The sequence below is a fragment of the Heteronotia binoei genome, chromosome 1 (genome assembly GCF_032191835.1).
Source record: "Heteronotia binoei isolate CCM8104 ecotype False Entrance Well chromosome 1, APGP_CSIRO_Hbin_v1, whole genome shotgun sequence".
In the NCBI taxonomy this organism is placed as follows: domain Eukaryota; kingdom Metazoa; phylum Chordata; class Lepidosauria; order Squamata; family Gekkonidae; genus Heteronotia; species Heteronotia binoei.
Window position 1 is genome coordinate 76,278,686 of NC_083223.1, and position 19,245 is coordinate 76,297,930.

The 19,245-nt window shown below is 44.5% G+C and overlaps 1 protein-coding gene across 1 annotated transcript in view; it reads left to right on the plus strand.

The window, feature by feature from the left end:
• The first annotated feature begins 8,487 nt into the window (after positions 1-8,487).
• The window catches only part of MEI4 (meiotic double-stranded break formation protein 4), a 74,486-nt gene continuing 63,728 nt past the window's right edge, over positions 8,488-19,245 (plus strand). Inside the window, exons 1-2 of the mRNA XM_060233301.1 lie at positions 8,488-8,497; positions 13,442-13,687. Of these exons, the coding sequence (XP_060089284.1) occupies positions 8,488-8,497; positions 13,442-13,687 (256 nt within the window). The remainder of the gene's footprint in view (positions 8,498-13,441; positions 13,688-19,245) is intronic.

Sequence of the window (19,245 nt, forward strand, 5' to 3'; positions counted from 1 at the left end):
AGCATGCTTGTTTAGGTAGTAAATCCCAGTGAGCTCAGCGGGGCTTACTTTTTAGTAAACATATTTAGGATTGTAATGTCAGAAGCTTAGCTGCACATCACCAGCCAGTGAGAGCTGACTAAAGTGGAGCTGTATTTGAAATACTGCAGTGTACACATCACCTGCTTTTAATATTAGGCTTCAAACGTATAAGGTGATTTCTAGATGGTACCTAACTCCGGCTCAACTTTTGCATTCCATTCCTGATATGTCCCCTCACTGTTGGAAACGTTGTGGTTCTAAGGCTACCTTTTACCATGCTTGGTGGTCTTGCCCAGTGATTGTCACCTTCTGGAAACAGGTGGTTAAGGAAATTTTCAGAATTATAGGGGTTATGATCCCATTCTCTCCAACTTTGATTCTTTTAAATCTTTGGGGACCTGGGTTTGCTTTGAAACAAGATAAAGAGCTTATAATGAGTTTACTGACTACAGCTAAAGTGGTTATTGCTTGTAAATGGAAAGATGAGCAATCCCCTAGTCTATGGGCTTGGTATCTCAAACTTTGGGATTACTTTACACTAGATAAGATTACTGATGAGGTGCAGTCACGTGCTAATATACCTCAACATAAATCTGTAATGGAAAAATGGTCTCCTTTTTAAAGAATCCATTTTGCTAATTATTTAACTTTGTCTTAATTTGTGTAACATTACTGTTGAGTTTATGTTGTTTCATATTTTGGAACTTTATGTTTTTCTGTAAACTGTTTGAGTTTATAATAAAGAAAAAAAATATTTTTAAAAAACAAAACTAAAGTGACCCATGAGGTGAATGAGCAGCTTCATGCCTTGTTCTGTGCATGCACAGTGGCTGAAAAGCAAGAACCTTTGTCCATCCAGGAGCCTGCCAACAACAATGAAATGCTAGAGCAGGGGTGGCCAACAGTTGCTCTCCAGATGTTTTTTGCCTACAACTCCCATCAGCCCCAGCCATGATGGCCAATGGCTGGGGCTGATGGGAATTGTAGGCAAAAAACATCTGGAGAGCTACCGTTGGCCACCCCTGTGCTAGAGGAACAGATACAGGTTTTAGGAGAGTTCCTGGGGAAAGAGTTTGCAGGCATTTAAGCTGAAGAAAGTACAGCTGTATGCAAAGTGAGTGGTGTGGAAAGAGATGAAATTCAAGAAGGCCTTAATGAATGGAATCACATTGCCCTACAGCTGACGTACTTCAGAGGCAAGTGCTAAAATTATCCAAAAGTTTGTGAATAATACCTGGTTTGATATCCTGCTTTGCATAAATCTGAGGTGTTGAACAGAACGGGGTTGTGCGGATTGTTGTAAATAGATCTGTCCTGCTGGTCCTGCAGAACATACAGCTGGAGGGGGAATTGTTACAGGGCTTAGATATTCAGTTTGAATCAAGACAACAGAAACATTTTGGGCTGGTAGCGAAAAGAAAGGCATCAGGTAAGCCTCGGGAGGGAAGGCTTTCTGTTTGTTGAGTGCCACTACTGAAAAGGCCCTGTCTCTGGTGACCTTCCTCAACTCTGATAGAAGGCTTGAGAGGAATATCTTAACTAGTGGTATGGACATTATGACAGGAATCAGTCCTTCAAGTACACTGGTCCTAAGACATTTAGAGCTTTAAAGTTAAGAACCAGAACTTTAAATTGTGCATCCAGGACAGACCTTTTGGTATAGTCCCTGTACCCCGCCTCCAACAATCGTCTAATGGTATATCACTGCTGATACAGAATTTTACCCAGTGCAGTTAATAGAACTACAGGTAATTAAGAGGAATACGTATTCTGTGAGTGACGATGTATCATATTGGGGTTTTAAATCACTTCCATAAAGCTAGGGAAGGAGTTATATATTGATCCTTGAGAGGACAAAGAATAAGTGACTTTACTATCCATTTAAATCTGCTGCTCTTTATGAGTGTCTCATTGCCTTCACTTATACTCCAGTACATTTCAAAATAAAGCAGGTTATTACTAATCTTGTCCAAAGGAAAGTGTGGCCTGAAAACATGACCTCTAGAACTTCTACCCACTCAGGGAATAGAATAATATAACATATTATCACGTGTTGAACATGGACCTTGGCTGCTGCAGTATGTGAAATGGCAGGCTGAGTGCTGAACAGTATCTTGAGTGTTCATGCAGAAGTGCTGTAAATGTGTTCTAGATGGCAAGCTGCATTTGCCACCCACTCAGAGGTCATTTCATACAGGTTATTTGCCCTGTGTTCAGTGCTGTTTATTTATTTATTTATTTATTTGATGGACTTATATCCCGCCCTTCTCACCGAAGTGTCTTGGGCAATGGGATTTTTTTTTCTTGATTCTTCACAGCATCATGGTAAATTTGTGCGCCTTCCATGGTCTCCCTGGCTTTTCTCCAGTCTTTCTCAAATCCCCAGTTGTCTCAAAGACTCTTTCAAGCTGGCCAGTGAAGTTCCTTGATCCTAAAAGAGTATAAGTAGTTGCATGGAATTCCAATTTCAGTGTTTCCGTTCTGGATTGGCATGTGATTGCTCTGCAAGACTTAGTCCTTAACGGCTTAAATAGTGCTACAGTGGACTGAAATATATTGCAGGAAGACAATAAATGAAAACTGACACCTACTTTATTTTCCCTCTAAATAACACTGAATGATAGTTGAAAGGAATGACTCTCATCTCTGGTTCTCTAAATTCCTCTTCTGAAATGCTACATGCATGAGAAGCTGTGTGTGGAGTGTTTGCCAGTGGTACCACTGGCAGCATTTTCAAAGGGGATAGCAAAAGTTCTGCCGTGGAGTTTCAGAATGGGAGAAAAGCTGCAGAACAGCCATGTAGTTTATGACAGTTACCAAGTATTATTCTAACAAAAGAAACACACATGCACTTGTGCCGTGTTCTTCTTCTTGTTGTTTTTAGTATCCGTGGTGACCTTTTAGAGAACAATCTGAAGCAGATCTACTTAGCATCCTGTTCAGGTCTATTCTACTGGAAAGCATTTCCTATCCTAGGAAAGTATTCGTAGGTTTGCACTGGTAGCCTCCTGCAGAAACTTAAGTCTTAAGGATATGTCACTTGGATTTATGCCTGTTCTTTTCTTATCATTTTTGCTTACGCCTTTCTTCTCTTGCCTCTGTTGCTCCTTCCCCATTTAGATCATAACTTCCATCAGTGAACTTGTTGTTTTTTTTTTCAACTTCATCTTTCCTTTTTGTTTTTGTTACTTTCTGAAGTGCCATGTACATCAGTGGTGTCATAAAATAATTCAGGTGTGTCCAAAAGGCTACTTGACTCACTGATACTGCATTTTATTGCCTCTAAGACCTGCCAGGGAAAGAAAAAAAAACAAGTTAAATCCTTAAGAAGAGCCTTGATGAGTGTGTACTGCAACTCAGTACCAGTGTTGACCAAAGAAAGCATACACTATTAGGCATATAATAGCAAGATTCTCCGCTACCAATTAAAAGGAAAGGGTTGGATCCCCATTATTGCAAGTGGAATGGAGCTCATGAAATGGGATTTTTGTGTCTCCCAGTGCAACCCTCTAAGCCCATCCCATTTTTCTTGTGACCTGTTGCTTAAAAAGCTGGGGGTACATGTGCATGCACCTACAGATTCCTTGGACAAAAAAGGCAGGAAATGTCAGATTGAAAGAGCAGTGTACTGTTCTTGAGCTACAGGTAATTAGGTGAGGGGAGGTGTCTGGGCAGAAAGGAAAGGTCTCTGTTTAGTGATTTCATGGGTGGAGGATGGGACCTGGGAAAGGAGCAGAACCTCATGCCACTAAGCCTTGTTCTATAGTGGCAGAAGAACAGTTTGGGATGGAAAACTGAACCCAGATTGCTTATGCCATGATGCTGCTTTGATACTGTTTTTCCTGGGTACCTCACATGTCTTCTGAGAAACCTGTATAAGGGTCAAGAAGCAGCTGTCAGAACAGGATATGGAACAACTGATTGGTTTAGAATAGGAAAAGAAGTTCGACAAGGATGCATATTGTCACCCTGCTTATTTAATTTATATGCAGAGTACATCATGTGGTTGAAGCAAAAGCTGGAATTAAGATTGCTGGGGAAAACATCAACAACCTCAGATATGCAGGTGACACCACTCTATTGGCAGAAACTGAAGAGGACCTAAAGAACCTATTGTTGAGGGTGAAAGAGGAGAGCACTAAAGTAGGCTTGAAACTCAACATCAAAAAAACTAAGATCATGGCATCCTGCCCCACTCCTTGGCAAATAGAAGGGGAAGACATGGAAGTAGTGACAAACTTCACATTTCTGGGATCCAAGATCACTGCAGATGGTGACTGTAGCCATGAAATTAAAAGACGTTTGCTCCTTGGGAGGACAGCTATGGCAAACCTAGGCAGTATAATGAAAAATAGAGACATCATCCTGCCAACAAAAGTCTGTATAGTCAAAGCAATGGTATTCCCAGTAGTAATGTATGGTTGTGAGAGCTGGACCATAAGGAAGGCTGAGCACAGTAGAATAGATGCTTTCAAGCTATGGTGCTGGAGAAGAATCTTGAGAGTCCCTTGGACTGCAAGAAGATCAAATCAATCAGTCCTAAGCGAAATCAACCCTGACTGTTCCCTGGAAGGTCAGATGCTGAAGCTGAAACTTAAATACTTTGGCCACAAAATGAGAAGGGAGCACTTACTGGAGAAGACCCTGATGCTGGGAAAGACAGAAGACAAAAGAAGATGGGGACAGCAAAAGATGAGATGGCTGGACAGCATTACTGATGTAACTAACATGAATTTGGATATTTTATTTTTTTTATTTATTTATCTGGGATTTATATCCCGCCCTTCCCATCGAGTGGCTCAGGGCGGCTTACAACATATGTAAAACTAACATAAAAATAAGTTACACTATAAAATTAACATTTCCTTAAATAATTAAAATCCAATGTTTGTTATAAATGTACATGTCGTTAAAATCAGACAGCAGTCGTAAAGCTACACTCTATTCAAATTCAAATACTGATTCGGTATACCGTCTTCAACATTTCGATGTTCCATATTCGATATTCAGTAGTCGGTATACAGGTATACAAGGATACAAGGCCGGTTAGTTGTGGGCCAGCCGGAAGAGGGTTGTCTTACAGGCCCTGCGGAATGGAGTAAGATCCTGCAGGGCCCTTACCTCCTCCGGCAACTGGTTCCACCAAAATGGAGCCATTACAGAGAAGGCCCGGTCCCTTGTGATCTTCAAGCGGGCCTCCTTTGGCCTGGGGACGACCAAAAGATTTTGAGATCCCGATCGCAGTGCTTTCTGGGGAACATGCGGGGAGAGACGGTCCCTTAGGTAGGCAGGTCCTAGACCATATAGGGCTTTAAAGGTAATAACCAGCACCTTGTACCAAACTCGGTAGGATATTGGCAGCCAGTGCAGAGCCCGAAGTCCCGGCTGAATGTGCTCCCATCTTGGGAGCCCCAATAACAGCCGGGCGGCGGCGTAGATCCGAGTGGGCAGCCATGTTGGTCTGAAGCAATAGAACAAAGCAGTAGACAAGTGCACCTTTAAGACCAACTAAGTTTTATTCAGAATGTAAGCTTTCGTATGCTCTTAAGCCATTCTCATTTTGTCTGATGAAGTCTGCTTAAGAGCATACGAAAGCTTGCATTCTGAATAAAACTTAGTTGGTCTTAAAGGTGAACTTGTCTACTGCTTTCTTCTAACATGAATTTGAGCAGACTTCAGAGGATGGTGGAAGACAGGAGGGCATGGTGTGACTTTGTCTGTGGGGTTGCAAAGAGTAAGACTTGACTGTGCAACTGAACAACAAAAAAAGTCAGACATGTACCACCTCTGCTAGATTTCTACACCTAAAGTGTTGCCCAAAAGAACTATGATTTTCAGTGAACCCTCATATTTACACTGGATTCTAATGTATATGGATTGGCATTCATGCCACGCCAGTTGCCCTGCTGAGCCAAGCTATGCTCAGAGCACTCCTGCTTGAATTAATACACAGTTAGTATCTCTTGCCCACAGAGCCATGGAGAATCTAGATTGTGTGTCACTTCCTTGGCTGTATAATCACTGCAAGCAGACAACTGCAACCCCATCTTCCTGAAGACATGGGAGTTACAGACCAAGGAGAAGCCATGCTTCTGGAAAACCTCAAAAAGGACAACATATTTTTTCCTGCAAGCAGCCATGAATCAGGAAGACAAAGGAATCAGAAAGAGGAGAGATGGGTGACAGGATCTGGAGCCCTTAATGTGACTGTATCATGCATTGTATTCCAGAATCTTGCCTATGCTTTGGTTATGCAGATACCTTGTTATCAAAAGGACATTCATAACATTTACCTATATACAAAAGACTTTTCCTGCTGCCTATTCAGGAAATCACTTCTGTCAATAGATCATAGTTGGACTGATCTTTCACCATCAGCCAGATCCTATCTCCCCACTTCCTGATTCCTTTGTCTTTCTTATGTCTGTACAAGAGCTGTCACAATAGCTAGCATTAGGTCAGGGATGTCAAACATGCGACCCAGGAGCCACATCAAGCCCCCGGAGGGTTCCTGTCAGGCCCACTTAGCAAGTTTGCTTTCTTCTCATTCTCTCTTGCTTTCTTCTGTGTCACAGCTTGCTTTGCCAGGCTTGCTCAACTGCACAGGAGCTACAGAGGAAAGCCTCTATTTTTCCCATTGGCTGAGGCTCCTCCCTTGGGGAGGAAGGGAAGAAGGGACAGCTTGCTTTGCCAGGCTCTCTCAATCGCACAGCAGAGCTACTGAGCCAAGCCTCTCTTCCTTCTATTGCCTGAGGGTCCTCCCCCTCCTGGTGTCCTAGGGAAGGAAGGAAAGAGCCAGAGCTTCCTCTGCCCAGTTCCCTGCATCCCCTGGAAAAGATACAAAATCTTTGTGTTTGTGTCCTTTATAAAGTTTATATTTCTGCTACCTGGCATTCCGTCTTATGACACATGTGGCCTGGCTCAACAAGGTCTCATTTATGTCAGATCTGGCCCTCATAACAAATGAGTTCAACACCCATGCATTAGATCCTAAATTGCCCAGTATAGTTTTCTTTGTTTTTACATATGATCCACTTAAAGGAGCTATTATTGCTCTCTGGGTGCCTTTTGTCTAAAACATTGTGGGAACCATCTATCAGGAAGCATCATTAAGGGCTCTGCCTCAGGTTATGAATTTGGCTTTTTAAGGCAGACCTCTCTGCCATTCAAGACCCCTACCTTGCTGGAAGAGCCATCCCCATTCCTGATCAGTCTGGGTCCATTATTATGGGTGACACTGGTCATCTCACGCTTTCCCTTCCCTCTCATCTTCCCTGCTGAACTTCTTCTCTCCAGGAACAAGTAACGCATCTCTTACCAACAATATTTCCTGCTAATGCAAACATCCCTATCTTTTCATAACTATTTTTCTTAGTTCTGAACTGTTTGTGTTGAATGTGTGATTTTTATCTTGTATGCTTGAGTTTTTCCCCAATAAAATATAATTGTGTTTTAGTTAAAACTCTCATCATTGACTCTTGGGATCCTGGGAAATCCAACCCTGGTATGCACAGGTTATTGTTCCTGTACTATTTTGGCCATATTTCCCACCTAAATAGAATCCCCCAAATTTATACAAAAAGGCAATTTGGCTAACAAAAGGGACAGAGACTGGGACAATGAAAAAGTGTCCCCACCCCTTATTTTGAGGCAGGAAGATGACTGACCCCAGAAGGGGATGGACTCCCAAAGTGAGATTGTAGATTCTCAAGATGTGGAAAGGAAACTCTTGAGGATGTGAAAAGGAAGCTCTTTACATCTTGCCTACTTGTTGAGAGACATTGGGAGTAGTCCCAACTTTGAAAGCCAAGTTAATGAAGGACTGTTAAACACTACCGTTTCAAGTAAAATCTCCACAAAATTACTGAAGCAATTCCTATACCTTTAAGAGATTGATGTCCTCTGAGATCTCAGTGTTCACTGTGGTGCTCGCTAGACAACTGCAACAGTTTTGTCTGCCTTCAAACCTTGGTTCCTTTCAGTAAAAGCCATGGGCCCTTTCCCAAGGGTATTTTAGCCTCCCAGTCTGCCTTCGTTCCCCAACCCATCCTGGCAGGACTAAATCAGGGCTAGCACAGCAGCAACCACAAGCAACTTGCTACTCTGCAATTTGTGCAACTTACTCTGGTATGGTGATGGCTGTGACACAACTCTCCTGGGACCATCACCTCTGCACTACTCGCACTACCTTGCTGAGCACAGCAGTGGTCACCACACAATTCACCTGAGTGACGTTCTCTGGCACAACTTCTTCTGCTTGGCCAAACTTTTCTCAGGAAGTGTGTAGGAGGGGAAGAAGAGAATCAATGTGGTGTAGTGATTAGAATGCAAGACTAGGATCTGGGAGATCCAGGTTCAAATTCCTACTCTACCATGAAAACTTGCTAAGGTGATCTTGGCCCAGTCACAGGGTGGTTGTGAAAATAAAATGGAGGAGAATGATATAAACTTTTTTGGGTCACCATTATGGGGAAAGGTAGGATACAAATGATGTAAATAAAGAAAAACAAATCAGCCAGTATCATAATGCCCCTGTATAAATGGATGGTGTGATCTCATTTGGAGTACTGTGTGCAGTTCTGGTCGCCGCACCTCAAAAAGGATATTATAGCATTGGAGAAAGTCCAGAAAAGGGCAACTAGAATGATTAAAGGGCTAGAACACTTTCCCTATGAAGAAAGGTTGAAACGCTTGGGACTCTTTAGCTTGGAGAAACGTCGACTGCGGGGTGACATGATGGAGGTTTACAAGATAATGCATGGGATGGAGAAAGTAGAGAAGGAAGTACTTTTCTCCCTTTCTCACAATACAAGAACTCGTGGGCATTCGATGAAATTGCTGAGCAGCCAGGTTAAAACGGATAAAAGGAAGTACTTCTTCACCCAAAGGGTGATTAACATGTGGAATTCACTGCCACAGAAGGTGGTGGCGGCCACAAGCATAGCCAGCTTCAAGAGGGGTTTAGATAAAAATATGGAGCAGAGGTCCATCAGTGGCTATTAGCCACAGTGTGTGTGTATATATAAATTTTTTTGGCCACTGTGTGACACAGAGTGTTGGACTGGATGGGCCGTTGGCCTGATCCAACATGGCTTCTCTTATGTTCTTATGTTCTTATGTTAAAGCTGAAGATGGGGGCCAGATTAAAGAAAGGCTGGTTGGTGAGTGGGAAGAAGAGAAGGAAGCAGGGAATGGAGAATGATATGGGTGCTGACAGGAGGAGAGAAAGAGGGAATAGTGTGGGGAAGGGGATACAGGAGGAAATAGAACAACCCACACAAGTCCTTGAAGGTGCTTTCTGGTGGGGTAGTTACCCCATTTGTCTTCAAGCAAATTATCAAATTATACATATAAAGTATCTTTTTCCCAAAAGTGTTTATTTTAAACAGAATGTTTGATGTTATAAATTGCCATATATTGTAGAATTTAAAAGACTGTGAATCTTTTCCATTACTCTTTTAGGATTGATGACTGGGTGGGTTTGAGTTCATTATGTGAATAGATTGAGGTTTGACTTCAGGGATGGAATCAAATGTTAAGTCCTCTTCCTCAGTGTGCATGTCCTTCAGATTGGTCCTCAGAGAAGCTTTAGGAATGGACTTCTAGAGTCATAACTAGGGATGGGAACAGACCAGGAAAGCCTGGTGTGGTTCAGGACTTGCAAACCAGGTGATGTGGGTGCACTCGGGGTGGGTACAGATGCTACCTGGAAGTGATGTGTGAAACTGTGAGCCAAACCAAGCAGAAAAGTTTGGTGAGTGTTTGGGGGAAGGCATCTTCCATGAACCTCTGCTCACAAACTCTCAACTCACAAAGTCCGCTTTGGACTTTGGCTCAGGTTCAGGTCTGTACCAATCCCAGTCCACGTGCAGGGCTGGAAAGACAGGGACAAATTAGAATTCTCAATGTGTGGGTGAGACGATGGTGTAGGAAGGAAGGGTTTAAGTTTGTTAGGCACTGGGATGCTTTCTGAAACAACTGGGAGCTGTATAAAAGAGATGGTCTCCACTTGTCCCCAGATGGAACCAAGCTGCTGGCGCTTAAAATAAAAAAGGTAGCAGAGCAGTTTTTAAATTAAATTTAGGGGGAAAGCTGACAGGAGATGAAATGTCTCTGATTCGGGAGGACTCATCTCAAAGAGGTGAAGGGTTAGCTGTTACTTTTCTACTGGGTAATGGAACAGAGTTGTCCATTGAGATGGTGACAAACAATATGGACTGCCTGCCAAAGTCTTGAGGCAGCAGGAGGAAGGTTGTGTGCCTAACTTGCCTGGGAAATTATAGATGTTTGCATACAAATGCTAGAAGTGTTCGAAGTAAAATTGGTGACTTGGAATGTTTAGTGTTGGGGGAAAACATAGACATTGTGGGAATTTCAGAAACTTGGTGGAATGAGGAGAATCAGTGGGACACGGTGATTCCTGGATATAAGTAATATTGGAAGGATAGGGAGGGAAGGGTTGGAGGTGGGGTGGCTCTGTATGTTAGAGAGGGTATACAGTCCAGTAAGACTGAGGTCAAAGAATTAGATTCTTTTCTAGAAATGCTTTGGGTTGAAATAGAGGGCCCAAAAGGAAATTTAACTATGAGAGTTTGTTATCGCCCACCAAATCAAAAGATAAGAGGACGATTATAATATGATGGAAGGATTAAAGATAGCGGCTAAACATAAAAATTGTGTCATAATAGGTGATTTTAACTAGCCGAAGATTGATTGGGTCAATATGTGTTCAGGTCGAGAGAAAGAGATTTTCTAGATGCTCTCAATGACTGTGCTATGGAGCAGATGGTCACAGAACCTACCGGGGTGGGGCGATCCTGGATTTGGTGCTAAGTAATGCCCAAGACTTAGTGAGAGATGTAAAAGTGATCGCACTGCTTGGGAGCAGTGACCATAACATTATTGATTTCACCATTTGTATAAATAGGGAGTTGCCCCAAAAGACCAGCACAACCACGTTTAACTTTAAAAGGGGTAAATTCTCTGAGATGAGGAAGCATGTGAAGAGGAAACTGAAAGGAAAGGTAAATACAGTCCAAACCCTTGGGGAAGCTTGGAGGCTATTTAAAACTACAATCCTAGAAGCTCAGATATACCACAAGTTAGGAAAAGCACAAACAGGTATAAGAGAAGGCCTGCATGGTTAACAAACAAAGTAATGGAAGCTGTAAAAGGTAAGAAGGACTCCTTTAAGCGGTGGAAAGCTAGTCCAAGTGAAATTAATAAAAGGGAACACAGGCTGTGGCAAATCAAATACAAGTCTGTGATCAGGCAGGCAAAAAGGGACTATGAGGAGCATATTGCAAAAAACATAAAGACCAACAATAAAAATTTCTTCAAATATATTAGAAGCAGGAAACCAGCCAGGGAGGCAATGAGGCCCTTGGATGACCAAGGGGACAAAGGATCACTGAAGGAGGGTAGGGAAATGGCTGAGAAGCTGAATACATTTTTTCCCCTCCGTCTTCACTGTGGAAGACGAGAAGTGTTTGCCCGCTCCAGAAGTACTAATTTTGGAAGGGGTGTTGAAAGACCTGAGTCAGATTGAGGTGACAAGAGAGGAGGTCCTACAACTGATTGACAAATTAAAAACTAATAAGTCACCAGGTCCGGATGGCATACATCCAACAGTTCTGAAAAAACTCGAAGTTGACCTTGTGGATCTTCTGACAAAAATATGTAATCTTTCATTGAAATCTGCCTCTGGTCCTGAGGAGTGGAAGGTAAATGTCATCCCCATCTTTAAAAAGGGTTCCAGAAGAGATCCGGGAAAAAACAGGTCCTCTTGTGGATCAAAAACTGGCTAATTAATAGGAAGCAGAGAGTGAATATAAATGGGCAGTCTTCGCAGTGGAAGACGGTAAGCAGTGGGGTGCCGCAGGGCTCAGTACTGGGTCCCATGCTCTTTAACTTGTTCATTAATGACCTGGAGTTGGGAGTAAGCAGTGAAGTGGCCAGGTTTGCAGATGACACTAAATTGTTCAGGGTGGTGAGAACCAGAGAGGATTTTGAGGCACTCCAAAGGGATCTGTTGAGGCTGGGTGAGTGGGTGTAAACGTGGCATATGAGGTTCAATGTGGCTAAGTGCAAAGCAATGCACATTGGGGCCAAGAATCCCAGCTACAAATACAAGTTGATGGGATGTGAACTGACAGACACTGACCAAGAGAGAGATCTTGGGGTCATGGTAGATAACTCAATGAAAATGTCAAGACAGTGTGCGATTGCAATAAAAAAGGCCAATGCCATGCTGGGAATTATTAGGAAGTTGAATTGAAAACAAATCAGCCGGTATCATAATGCCCCTGTATAAATCGATGGTGCGGTCTCATTTGGAGTACTATGTGCAATTCTGGTCACCGTGCCTCAAAAAGGATATTATAGCATTGGAAAAAATCCAGAAGAGGGCAGCTAGAATGATTAAAGGTTTGGAACACTTTCCCTATGAAGAAAGGTTAAAATGCTTGGGGCTCTTTAGCTTGGAGAAACATTGACTGCGGGGTGACATGATAGAGGTTTACAAGATAATGCATGGGATGGAGAAAGTAGAGAAAGAAGTCCTTTTCTCCCTTTCTCACTATACAAGAACTCGTGGGCATTCAATGAAATTGCTGAGTAGTTAGGTTAAAATGGATAAAAGGAAGTACTTCTTCACCCAAAGGGTGATTAACATGTGGAATTCACTGCCACAGGAGGTGGTGGCGGCTACAAGCATAGCCAGCTTCAAGAGGGGATTGGATAAAAATATGGAGCAGAGGTCCATCAGTTGCTATTAGCCACAGTGTGTGTGTGTGTATACACACAGATAGATAGATAGATAGATAGATAGATAGATAGATAGATAGATAGATAGATAGATAGATAGATAGATAGATAGATAGATAGATAGATAGATAGATAGATAGATAGATATTGGCCACTGTGTGATACAGAGTGTGGGACTGGATGGGCCATTGGCCTGATCCAACATGGCTTCTCTTATGTTCTTAACCATATTGTCCCACTTCTTAGCAGTTCTCCTCTGCCTTACCCATCCAAGGTGTTTCATCACAGTGCTTTACCACTGTGGCAATATTGCCTCTGAATTCAGTGACATTTTAATTTTTAAAAGACAAAAAAAATATCCATAACTATATAGCAGCTCAGCTTTCCTCCTTCCTAGCATATGTTATTAAAGACTCCTACGATTCTTTCTGTGACTTTCAAACTGTCAGGCTGCATTTTATTTTTGACATGATATTGGTATGTTGTAAATATTTCATTCTCTCCCTCTGTGGGAGGTTGTATCTTTTGATTGATCTAAGGCCTCATCAGGGTTAGGAAAACTAATTTTCCTCTGGGGAAAAATAAAACTTATGAGATGAGTTTTTATTATGGAAAATATCTATAATATGTTTTTCCCCCTCTTTGTCTTTGACAGAAATAAAAGATAGAAAAGATGTGACATGGTACTTGAAAATCTCACAGTTGGCACTGGCTTTAGCTATTATCCACGCAAAACCACCAGATAAAAGTAGTAAAGAATATACAGAGCACCTGGCCAAGGTTGTATCTGGACCGGATTCCAAGTGGAAGTCAAAAGCTGAGGCATTGGAAGCTGAAGTTCTTCATTTAAGGCAGCAGCTGTATTTGAGCAAACTTTCCTCAGGATTTTGTTTGGAAAATTGTAAGTTTCTGAAGCCTAGTTTGAATGAATTCCAGGTATCATGCATTGTTTACATCTTTTATTTAAAATATATCAATAAATAGACTGAATTCAGTCCTTCTGCAAACAGAGGAAGCACAGAGAAGTGTGTTTTACCACCTGCCCCTTCCTTATATGGATTTTTGCATCTCCATTAAAGTCACTGCTGAGGGTCAGACTGTCAGAACAGCATGCCATGCAGCACAGAAGGATTCCACAGCAGTCAATCACCCACCAATGGTTCCACAGGGTCCATTGATCTTTAGCAATGAAAAACTTGAAAGGGAAAAGTAAAGCAGTAAAAATTGATTTTTGAAAATGCCCCATCTAAAGAAGCACAGGATCTAGTCCTAAGTGCCAGCTACCTTGCAATCCCCTTTCCTCCGTTTGCCCTTCCCTCGGTAGCCCAGGCTAGCTTCTTTCATCAGATCTTAGAAGCTAAGCAGGGTTGGCCATGGTTAGTACTTAGATCGGAGACCACCAAGGAAGTCCAGGATCGCTACAGAGAGGCAGGCAACGGTAAACCAGCTATGAATGACTCATGCCTTGAAAACCCTCTCTTTCTCCCTCAGAGGTTGTCGGACATCTCTGTGGGTTATTCCTACTATTCCTTCAGGGAGGCAGGAACACTTTTTTCAACTTCCTGTTGGCGCCTTCGGAATAACCCCGCCCTCAGTTTTGTTCCTGCCTCTACAGGGAGCAGCAGCACAAGGCTAGAGTCAGCCTTTTTTCTCTGTTTCTTCTTCTCAATTTCCATTCCATATCCTTTCCTTTCCATATCTACTTATCCCTCCTTTTCCTTCTGCCTTTGCTGATCAAAGACTACCGAGGAAACTTGTTCTGGGTCGTTTTAGAATGGCCTGTAGTAGGGACGGTTTCCTATCGGACGAGGAGGGAGAGTCGCGCGCCGCGCTTCTAGCAGCGCCGACTCACGTCGAAGGAGCCGACCTGCCTTTGCGGCTTGTTCGCGCCCTTCCTGACGCGGCCGCAGACGAGCCAGCTGCCAGCGCCAAGAAACGGCGCGTAATGAAGGCCCAGGCTACGTCCCTCGGGGCGGCAGCAAGCAGCGGCGGCCATTTTGGAAGTGCGGAGCGTAGCTCTCAGACCTTCCAACCCCCAGGAGCAGGCACTCCGGAGACTCGGAACTACCTGCAACCGCGCATCGAAGGCTTCCAGGACGGGGGTAATGTACAAATGGGCAACCCTCTGAACCCAGAGGCTATGCTTTTTATTAGAAGAGCTATGCAGGAGGAAATGGGCTCCTTTTGCGCCCGGCTGGGGCTTCTCCCTCAAGGATCAACCTTTCCTGCAGACCCTCCCCGCTCTTTCTCCTGGCCCACTAAGGCAGCGCGAAAGGCCCCAGTGCAGTCTTCCCAATCCTTAGAGCTCGAGACTATGGCATCTCACTCTGACCAGGAAGACAGGGAAGAGGGGGAATGTTTCTCTGAGGAGGAACAGGAGGAGGTTAAAATTCCTGAACAGGCTAGTCGTTTCTTCCATCAGGAAGATTACCAGTTTCTTCTAGCCAAAACGCTTTCAGCCTTAGAAATTGAGGAGGGCCCTATTGATGAGGAAGTCAAGGTAGCTAAATCTAAGAAGTTTAAGTCAAGAACCAGTGGTAATTCTGAGTTCTTGCCCAGGGGGGAAGCTTCTGAACAAGTCTTCCCTTTTCCAGAATACTTTGAAAAGCAGGTTAGAGCAGAATGGGAAAAGCCAGCTTCCCTTAAGCAGTTTCCTCACTTAGTAAAGAAGTTATATGCACTGCCTGCCTATACCAATGAGTTGTTACAAGCTCCAACTGTGGACGGCCCAGTAGCAGCTCTACAGTCTTCGGGACTGGTTTCAGAGGACGGCCAGGGTTCTCTTAGAGATCCCCTGGACAAAAAAGCTGAGGCAACCTTGAAGAGATTGTACGAATCTGTGGCCATGATAGTTAAGGCGTCCTCCGCGTCCTCCCTGGTCTCCAGGGCGTCCATTGTTTGGGTACGTAAGTTACTCCAGATGTTACCAGAGGACAACAGACGCATGTTAGAGGGCGCCTCACGCATCCTTAAGGCAGCGTCATTCACAGCTGACGCAACCTTAGATATACTGACCTTTGCCTCTAAAACAATGGCTTCCGCTACTGTGGCTAGACGCCTCCTGTGGCTTAGGGCTTGGCAAGCTGACTTCCTCTCTAAGTCCACAGTGGCAGCTTATCCCTTTCAAGGGGATCGTCTCTTCGGGGACGCTTTGGACAAGATCCTAGTAGAGACTAGGGATAAAAAGAAGGCCATGCCCAAATCCATTCGGAGGAATGAAAAGAGGGGCCCCCAGTCCTTTCGGACCCAACATTCCTTGGCCAGATATCGTTCTGAATCAAAGAAGTTTAATTGGGAAACACCAAAGAATTCCTTCAAAAGAGGCTCATTCGGCTCCAAATTCAATCGTAATAACTTCTCCAAAATGGACAAGCCTGACAGAGAGGGCAAGTCCAAGCAGGCATGACTACGGTCACGTACCGGTGGGAGCTCGACTACTCCACTTTGCAGAAGCCTGGGAGGCCTCTCAGGCAGACCAATGGTCTTTAGAAATTGTAAAAGAGGGGTATTCAATAGAGTTTCACCGCATTCCACCAGACAGATTTGTCAGATCACCTTCCCCCAAGCAGAAGCACAAACGTCTCATCACCTCAAAAGCAATTCAGCATCTTATCGACATTCGAGCAGTCGAACTAGTCCCAGGGTTGGAGAAGGGGAAAGGCGTATACTCCATCCTTTTCACCATACCCAAGAAGAATGGCGACTGGAGGGCCATCTTGGATCTCAAGTTTCTAAATCGCTATGTCAAAGTACGTCACTTCAGAATGGAAACCTTGAGATTCATTATGGACTCTCTATTGTCAGGGGAGTACCTCACTTCCATAGACCTGACCGAAGCTTATCTCCACATCCCTATCCACCCTTCTCATCGTCGTTTTCTAAGGTTCGTGGTACTGAATCAGCACTTCCAATACAGGGCCTTACCCTTTGGCCTGTCAACAGCGCCCAGAGTTTTTTCCAAAATGTTAATTCACCCAATAGCCCAGCTGAGGAAGCAGGGTATTCACATTCACCCCTATCTGGACGACCTCTTGGTCAGATCCAACAGCAAAGAGAAATCCCTTCGGGGGACAACTCTGGCCATTCAGTGTCTTCAGTCTCACGGATTCCTGGTGAACAAAGAAAAGAGTTCACTTCAGCCGAGTCAGAGGTTGGAACACCTAGGCGCAATGATCGACTCCACTTGCAATTCGCTATTTCTACCTCTGTCCAAGGCCAGGGCCATCAAGGATTTGGCTTCCAGGGTCATCCAGAGCAAATCATCACCTCTGATGTTGCTTGCCAAACTAATGGGACTTTTGATATCGACCATAGACATGATTCAATGGGCCAGATTCCATTCCAGGCCTCTTCAACGGTTCCTACGACCATTTCAACTTCAGATAATGGAGAGAAAGGCCATAAATCTGATAATTCCGTTGTCAGTCAAGAGGAGTTTGCGATGGTGGACGGACTTGTCTCATCTTCGCCAGGGCAAGTTGTTCCATCCTCCCTCATACCTGGAGGTATTCACAGATGCCAGCCTGGGGGGCTGGGGAGCTTCTCTTCAGGACAAGCCAGTCCAAGGCAGGTGGTCTCAGTCCGAGAGTCTGCTTCCCATCAATCTGCTGGAAATCAGAGCCATACGTCTAGCCCTGGTTGCATTCAGGACCCAATTGTTCCAGAAGCATGTGCTTGTCAGAACGGACAATATCGCAGCCAAGGCGTATCTGAACAACCAGGGGGGCTCCAGGTCTTCACAGTTGCACCGGGAAGCATCAAGAATTCTGACATGGGCAGAAAAACATCTGGCCTCTCTAAGGGCGGAACACATCAGAGGCCAGGACAACATACAGGCAGATTGGTTGAGCAGACAGGAAATCTGCGAGGGCGAGTGGGCCCTCAGCTCAGACATATTCGACCTCATATGCCAGCGTTGGGGTCTACCAGAGGTGGATCTTTTCGCTTCAAACACAAACTCGCAACTACCAAGGTACTTCACAAGGTTCTCCCATCCAGAAGCCGAACAGACAGATGCCTTGACAGCCATATGGCCTCCAGGTCTCTTGTATGCGTTTCCTCCGGTCCCTCTGGTTTCTCGAGTACTGCGGAGGGTGAGAGCTCTACAGGCGGAAATCATCATGGTAGCTCCCTATTGGCCACGGCGTCCGTGGTTCTCAATGTTGACAGAGCTATCAATAGACCTTCCAATGTCACTTCCAGTTCCTCCCGACATGCTTCATCAGGGTCCGGTGTGGCACCCCGACCCGGGGTGGTTTCATCTGACCGCGTGGAGATTGAGCGGGAGACATTCAGAAATCTAGGTTACTCTCCGGAGGTGACGGACACTATGCTAGCATCAAGAAGGCCCTCCACAGTTCGCATATACAACACCACCTGGAAGGCCTTTGTCCGATGGTGTCGTAGGAAAAAGGTTCCTTCGCTTTCCCCTTCCATTGCGGAGATACTAGCGTTTTTACAGGAGGGCCTGGAGTCCAGGTTAAAACCAGCTACGCTGAGAAGGCAGATAGCTGCCCTGTCCACTGTCTTACCGGTCGTTGGAGGGTATAGGCTATCTCAACATCCACACATCCAGTTATTTTTGCAGGGGGCAAAATCGAAATCTCCTCCGACAGTCCATCGCTTTCCGTCTTGGCGGCTCCATACCGTTTTATCAGCGCTTACCAAGAAGCCATTTGAGCCCCTTCGAGAGGTGGACTTAAAATGGGTGCGAATGAAAACTCTCTTCTTAGTAGCCATCACGTCTGCACGTCGAGTCTCGGAACTGGGGGCCTTATCAGTGAAGGCGGGTCTTTGCGTGTTCCACAAAGAAAAGGTGGTTCTGCGCACGGATCCCTCCTTCATTCCTAAGGCTGCTTCTAGGTTCCACCGCTCACAAGAAATCTACTTACCCACCTTTTGTCCAGAACCCAAACACCCAAAGGAGGTAGTCTGGCATACGTTAGATGTGCGCAGGGCCTTGAAGATTTTCATTCTAAGATCTGAGTCAATTAGAAAAACTGAATCCATGTTCATCAACATCTCTCCTCCAAGAGTGGGAGACAAGATGTCTAATTCATCCATCAGTGCAGTGCTGAAGGCCTGTATCAGCGAAGCATATAGGGCATCAGGGTTACAGGTACCTGGAGGAATCACTGCACATTCTCTTAGGAGTGCCTCCACAAACGCGGCACTGCTGAACAGGGCTTCAGTCGAAGAGGTGTGTAGAGCTGCTACTTGGTCCTCTCCGTCTACGTTCATAAGACATTATAAGATCCATTCCATGGCATCAGCAGATGCAGCATTTGGGAGAAAGGTATTACTGCATGTTCTGGGGGAGGTCAGCGATGAAGACCCACCCGATTAAAGGGGACTGCTCTGGTAGGTCCCACAGAGATGTCCGACAACCTCTGAGGGAGAACGGCCCATTGGACTTACCGTGAGGGGTCCTTCTCCTCAGAGGTTCGGAGGACATCTCGC